Genomic DNA, 7,313 nt, shown 5'->3' on the forward strand with positions numbered 1-7,313 from the left:
GTTTAACTTTCACCTGGTCAGCGCTTTCAGATCAGTGAAGGAGAGAACAGCAGAGAATAACTATTTTTAGACGACTGAGAAAGAGCCCTAGTGTGTAGGGGATAGTGTAGTGTTGTTGATTTAGCACAGGCTGCAGCTCTTCTAGGCCAGTCGTGCATAGTCACTGGTGGAACCTTAAGTGTGGAGGACGGGCTTGTAATGGCTGGTGCAGAATTAGTGGAATGGTATCAAATACATCAAACGTATGGTTTCTATGGTTTCTTTGTGATTGATGCCATTCTATTTGCTCTGTTCCAGACATTATTATGAGCCGTCCTCGACAGCAGCCTCTGATGATTTAAAGGCTTTTAGATGAATCTCATGCATTCTGTCAATCACATGCACACACACACACACAAAACCCTGCCTAAGGCTGTCTCTCTGATAACTGGAGGTATTTGCCACCTGTCCTACTGTAGTCAATGATTAGTCCCAGTTAGTTTAGTAACAAAACCATAGACACTGTTTTGATAAATGATGGTGATTTATGATCCAACCCTACATTCTGGTGTTGTCACCACAAACAGGAAGTTAACAAGATATGAGTCCAAATGTAAACAGTAACATTCACTCTCTATCCTAAAGTGGCAGAGAGGTGTCTTGTCCTTCTAGATTCCATGTTAGCTTAAACATAGTAGAGAACAATAATGTACTAGACAGGAAATGTCTTTAATCTCGGTTGAATGATTTATTGAATTAGCAGGAAGAACACAATGTTTATGTTCAGAATGATAAAAGCACAAGAAGCAAACATATTGTATATCTGATAAACATATACAGTCATTTTAAATGTATTTGAAGTGTAAAACAACAGTAATTGATTGACAGCGGCTATTGAATGATATTACACCCCTATTCTACACATCATTGTTTGACAAATTAATTATGTGAAAGCTTGTGTAGAGGACATGACTCGGTCATGATTGGTTGCTCATAGTCATGTGATGAGGTAGCCCTGCCTGCAACTTCAAAATCAGTGTCAGCTCTCGGCCTGAAAGGGAATTTCCTCCTTGTCTAATTAAGACGTTGGCTTCTCCTGTGCGAGACTCTGGTTCAGATCACTATCTTCGTGTGTGTGAATGTGTTTGTATGTGTTTCTCTCCTAGCTGTAGTTGAGTACAATTCTATCAAATCAAACCAGTCTTCAGAACATCATTAACATACAGTAGAGTTCATTAATCAGCAGTGCAGAGAAAGTACCTATGAGAAGCCTATTTCTCACAGATCCATTGTTGTGAAAAGGTACAATCATAATCCCTCCATACTCCTTGGCCTGACAACATGTATATTTCCACACAGTTCTGGTCTGTAACACCATCAGGCTCTCCACTCCACCAATACCTGTAGTAGAACAACACATAGTTAGACTGACCTCTATTTCAGAACCTAGAGTATGAACAACAGAGAGTTAGACTGACCACTCTCTCAGAACCTAGAGTATGAACAACACAGAATCAGTCCTACTTCTTCCACTGTGGTCAGTGTTATTATAGAGCAGTAGTCTCTTACCTTGGGGTGGTCAGTGTTATTAGAGCAGGAGTCTCTTACCTTGGGGTGGTCAGTGGTATTAGAGCAGTAGTCTCTTACCTTGGGGTGGTCAGTGTTATTATAGAGCAGTCATCTCTTACCTTGGGGTGGTCAGTGTTATTAGAGCAGTATTCTCTTACCTTGGGGTGGTCAGTGTTATTATAACAGTAGTGTATTACCTTAGGGTGGTCAGTGTTATTAGAGCAGTAGTGTATTGCCTTCGGGTGGTCAGTGTTATTATAGAGCAGTAGTCTCTTACCTTGGGGTGGTCAGTGTTATTAGAGCAGTAGTCTCTTTCTTTGGGGTGGTCAGTGTTATTAGAGCAGTAGTCTCTTACCTTAAGGTGGTCAGTGTTATTATAGATCAGTAGTCTCTTACCTTGGGGTGGTCAGTGTTATTAAAGCAGTAGTCTCTTACCTTGGGGTGGTCAGTGTTATTATATAGCAGTAGTCTCTTACCTTGGGGTGGTCAGTGTTATTAGAGCAGTAGTCTCTTACCTTGGAGTGGTCAGTGTTATTATAGAGCAGTAGTCTCTTACCTTGGGGTGGTCAGTGTTATTATAGAGCAGTAGTCTCTTACCTTGGGGTGGTCAGTGTTACTATAGAGCAGTAGTCTCTTACCTTGGGGTGGTCAGTATTATTATAGAGCAGTAGTCTCTTACCTTGGGGTGGTCAGTGTTATTAGAGCAGTAGTCTCTTACCTTGGGGTGGTCAGTGTTATTATAGATCAGTAGTCTCTTACCTTGGGGTGGTCAGTGTTATTATAGAGCAGTCGTCTCTTACCTTGGGGTGGTCAGTGTTATTATAGAGCAGGAGTCTCTTACCTTGGGATGGTCAGTGTTATTATAGAGCAGTAGTCTCTTACCTTGGGGTGGTCAGTGGGGTGCCGTCCACCCATTTCCAGGTCCCCTCAGTAACAGAGTCAGTAAGACCAATCCAGGCAAAAGTGACTGATTCAAACCCATTGATGAATGTCTGTTGAGGAACAGAAAAAGCATTGTTACTAACACATGATGGAATAATAAATAGAGTATAAAAAGTAGCTCTCTGTCTCTCACCTGTTCCTCTTCACTGTTAATGATCACCAGATCTGCTCCTCTCTCCAGACAGTCCTGTCTACTCACCTCCCAGGATTTCCTCTCAGTAGAGAGGTAGTAACAGCTGCAACCAAACCTTCTCCATCCTTCAGGACAGGACCCTAGAAGTTTCACATTTACCATATGTGTTACTTGAATGTTATTTAAAATAAAAAGAACATGACACAGATAAAGCTAATGAACCCTTCGACTGAGCTGATTCTGCCTTTCCCCAGGAAATGAATCAAATGTTCTGGTGATGTCCCACAGCAATAGTTTGTGTGAATTGCCTGTTTGCCTACAGCTTTTACACTGAAGAATATAAACGGAGATTGCAACAATTTCAAAAATGTCACGTAGTTACAGTTCATATAAGGAAATCAGTCCATTGAAATACATTTTTTAGGCCCTAATGTATTGATTTCACATGACTGGGAATACAGAAATGCATCTGTTGGTCTCAGACACCTTAATAAAGGTAGGGGTGTGGATCAGAAAACCACCATTTGTCTCACGCAGCGTGACACATCTCCTTCACATAGAGTTGATCAGGCTGTTGATTGTGGCCTGTGGAATCTTGTCCCACTCCACTTCAATGGCTGTGCAAAGTTGCTGGATATTGGCGGGTACTGGAACACGTTGCTATACACGTCAATCCAGAGCATCACAAACATGCTCAATGGGTGACATGTCTGTTGAGTATTCGGCCCATCGAAGAACTGGAACATTTTCAGATTCCAGGAACTGTGTACAGATCCTTGCTGCATACAAATTAGCTTCCCTGAGACGTTTTCTGACAGTTTGCACTGAAATTCTTGTTGTGCAAACCTACAGTTTCATCAGCTGTCCGGGTGGCAGGTGAAGGAGTCAGATGTGGAGGTCCTGAGCTGGCGTGGTTACACGTGGTCTGCGGTTGTGAGGCCGGTTGGACGTACTGACAAATTCTCTAAAACGACGTTGGAGGCGGCTTACGGTAGTTCAGTTATCTGGCAACAGCTCTGGTCGACATTCTTGTAGTCGCCATGCCAATTGCATGATCCCTTAACTTGAGACATCTGTATTGTGTTGTTCGCAAGACTGCACAATTTAGTGTGTCCTTTTATTGTCCCCAGCACAAGTTGCACCTGTGTAATTATGATGCTGTTTAATCAGCTTCTTGATATGCCACACCTGTCAGGTTCATCTTGGCAAAGGAGAAATGCTCACTAACAGAGATTAAAACAAATCTTAGCATTTGATAGAAACTGGCTTTTTGTGTGTATGGAACATTTCTGGTATCTTTTATTTCTGCTCATGAAACATGAGACCAACACTTTACATGTTGCGTTTATATTTTTGTTCATTGTATCTGACATTTACACGTTAAACATAACTTTTACAACTATTATTTAAAATCAAATCAAATTTTATTTGTCACATACACATGGTTAGCAGATGTTAATGCGAGTGTAGCGAAATGCTTGTGCTTCTAGTTCCGACAATGCAGTAATAACAAGTAATCTAACTAACAATTCCAAAACTACTGTCTTGTACACAGTGTAAGGGGATAAAGAATATGTACATAAGGATATATGAATGAGTGATGGTACAGAGCAGCATAGGCAAGATACAGTAGATGGTATCGGGTACAGTATGTACAAATGAGATGAGTATGTAAACAAAGTGGCATAGTATAGTATAAAGTGGCTAGTGATACATGTATTACATAAGGATACCGTCGATGATATAGAGTACAGTATATACGTATGCGTATGAGATGAATAATGTAGGGTAAGTAACATTTATATAAGGTAGCATTGTTTAAAGTGGCTAGTGATATATTTACATCATTTCCCATCAATTCCCATTATTAAAGTGGCTGGAGTTGAGTCAGTGTCAGTGTGTTGGCAGCAGCCACTCAGTGTTAGTGGTGGCTGTTTAACAGTCTGATGGCCTTGAGATAGAAGCTGTTTTTCAGTCTCTCGGTCCCAGCTTTGATGCACCTGTACTGACCTCGCCTTCTGGATGATAGCGGGGTGAACAGGCAGTGGCTCGGGTGGTTGATGTCCTTGATGATCTTTATGGCCTTCCTGTGACATCGGGTGGTGTAGGTGTCCTGGAGGGCAGGTAGTTTGCCCCCGGTGATGCGTTGTGCAGACCTCACTACCCTCTGGAGAGCCTTACGGTTGAGGGCGGTGCAGTTGCCATACCAGGCGGTGATACAGCCCGCCAGGATGCTCTCGATTGTGCATCTGTAGAAGTTTGTGAGTGCTTTTGGTGACAAGCCGAATTTCTTCAGCCTCCTGAGGTTGAAGAGGCGCTGCTGGGCCTTCTTCACGATGCTGTCTGTGTGAGTGGACCAATTCAGTTTGTCTGTGATGTGTATGCCGAGGAACTTAAAACTTGCTACCCTCTCCACTACTGTTCCATCGATGTGGATAGGGGGGTGTTCCCTCTGCTGTTTCCTGAAGTCCACAATCATCTCCTTAGTTATTCACACATTGAATAAGTAAGTAGCTTTGCACAAGCCTTGTCTTATGAGAGGTCAGAACAGCTCATATGATCTAGTCTCCTGTTTCTGTAAAGGCAGCTTGATGTACAAGTAACAACTTCCAATGTATCTGACATCTCTAGTCTCTTCTAGAATTACTAATTATAAAACTGGGTCAATGTATTTCATTACACTTCAGATCCCCACAGTTTCTACACAGATCAGAACATGTCCCTTCAGTGTTGATGCACCTTACATGTGGAACAATTTACAAAAAACTATTAGAATGGATGTTTGCTGCTCCCTGCACAATGAAAAAAATAGATTTCTGATCTTTTAAATGTTAATTGTGATTGTTTTCTTAAGGCATCTTGTCTGTGTAGTTGTGCACGTGTTTTTATTTCGTTGTATTGAAAACAGGGCTCTACTGCAAAATACTTTCCTTACCTGTGATATTACAGTTCAGCCTTTCCCTCTCCTTCTGTAGCTGGTCACGCTCCATAGTTCTATTCTCCACACTCTTCTTCAACTTGTCAATTTCAGTGGTTGTGGTATTGAGATGATTCTGTAACTGGTCTCTCTCTATGGTCCTGTTATTTAGACTATTCTGCAACTGGTCTCTCTCCCGAGTTATTGTGGTGAGAGTATTCCGCAACTGGTCTCTGTCCTTAGTTTTGGTATTAAGACTATTCTGCAGTTGATCTCTTTCCTGAGTTATTGTGTTGAGAGTATTCTGCAACTGGTCTTTCTCCTTAATTTTGGTTGCGAGACTATTCTGTAGCTGGTCTCTCTTTTGAGTCAGGGTGTTGTAACTGGTCTGTAGCTCATCTCTCTCTTCAGCCAGGTTGTTGTAACTGGTCTGTAGCTGGTCTCTCTCTTTAGTCAGGGTGTTGTAACTGGTCTGTAGCTGGTCTATATTTTTATTCAGGGTGTTGTAACTGGTCTGTAGCTGGTCTCTCTCTTTAGTCAGGGTGTTGTAACTGGTCTGTAGCTCGTCTCTCTCTTCAGTCAGGTTGTTGTATCTGCTCTGTAGCTGGTCTCTCTCTTTAGTCACGGTGTTGTAACTGGTCTGTAGCTGGTCTCTCTCTTCAGTCAGGTTATTGTAACTGCTCTGTAGCTGGTCTCTATCTTTAGTCAGGGTGTTGTAACTGGTCTGTAGCTCATCTCTCTCTTCAGTCAGGTTGTTGTAACTGCTCTGTAGCTGGTCTCTCTCTTTAGTCAGGGTGTTGTAACCTGTCTGTAGCTGTTGTCCCTCTTTAGTCAAGTTATTATAACTGGTTGGTTGCTGATCTCCTTCTTTAGTCAGAAGGCTGTAACTGGTCTGTTGGTCTCTCTCTGTTGAGTAGTGATGATCGATGACGCCATCTTTAAAATGGAAAATTATATACATATGTTTAACTATTACACCACTGAAGGTTACAAATATTTATGTCAAAACATTCTAAACTTACAGTAGACAAACAGGCCTATGATCCCAGCCAATAGGAGAACACACAGCAGCCCCAGACACACTGCAGCAATTCCAGAGGGTCTCTTCCACCATGGAAAATTAGCTGAATCACAGGGATGTATCATGTAAGATCTTTGCACTCTCTCTGGTAACATTAAAATACTTATATCATCCAGGATTTGAAGGTACATATGCTGTGTGCTTGTACTTGAATTGATACCTGAAAATGTAACACTGGGCTTGTTGGGAGACGTGTCGTCATCAATAACCATGGTCTGCATTGTTGGATTCTCCACCTGTGTTTGTATTGATTGTCTCTTACATTTCTAGAAGTTAAATGCTATATTTTCCTCTGTTACTTCAGCTCTAGTGTAGGTTTGTAACTGTGTCTTATGTGTCGTCAAATACTTGAGGTCTTGACTTAGCTTACCCAGTCTTGACTTAGCTTACCCAGTCTTGACTTAGCTTAACCGTTATAAAGGAAACAATAGGATAGTCCCAATCTCTACCCAACTAGTGACACATACACGTTGGTCGAGCTCAATCAAGCACACTTCAGTATTTGACATACAGTGCATTCAGAAAGTATTCAGACCCTTTGACTTTTTCCACATTTTGTTACGTTACAGCCTTATGATATAATGCTTTTTATAAAAATACAAAAATCTTCATCGATCTACATAAAATACCCCATAATGACAAGTATAAACATGTTTTAGATTTTTATGCAAATGTATTCAAACTAAAAACAG

The 7,313-nt window shown here is 41.4% G+C and overlaps 1 protein-coding gene and 1 long non-coding RNA gene across 2 annotated transcripts; both read right to left on the bottom strand.

Annotated features, from left to right (window-relative positions):
• Positions 1 to 719: 719 nt before the first annotated feature.
• Positions 720 to 2,763, bottom strand: LOC139393708 (uncharacterized). Its single transcript, XR_011629793.1, has 3 exons — positions 2,624 to 2,763; positions 2,431 to 2,540; positions 720 to 1,380 (listed from the first exon to the last, which is right to left on the bottom strand). It is a non-coding gene; the product is annotated as an uncharacterized lncRNA (long non-coding RNA).
• A 412-nt stretch (positions 2,764 to 3,175) lies between these two features.
• LOC139393705 (putative leucine-rich repeat-containing protein DDB_G0290503) lies at positions 3,176 to 6,833 on the bottom strand. Its single transcript, XM_071142056.1, has 4 exons — positions 6,782 to 6,833; positions 6,563 to 6,664; positions 5,559 to 6,476; positions 3,176 to 3,270 (listed from the first exon to the last, which is right to left on the bottom strand). Exons 1-4 carry the CDS (start codon positions 6,831 to 6,833, stop codon positions 3,176 to 3,178), a joined length of 1,167 nt encoding a protein of 388 aa, XP_070998157.1.
• Between the last annotated feature and the right edge of the window lie 480 nt (positions 6,834 to 7,313).

Source organism: Oncorhynchus clarkii, unplaced genomic scaffold, assembly GCF_045791955.1.
Source record: "Oncorhynchus clarkii lewisi isolate Uvic-CL-2024 unplaced genomic scaffold, UVic_Ocla_1.0 unplaced_contig_5644_pilon_pilon, whole genome shotgun sequence".
Classification (NCBI taxonomy): Eukaryota; Metazoa; Chordata; class Actinopteri; order Salmoniformes; family Salmonidae; genus Oncorhynchus; species Oncorhynchus clarkii.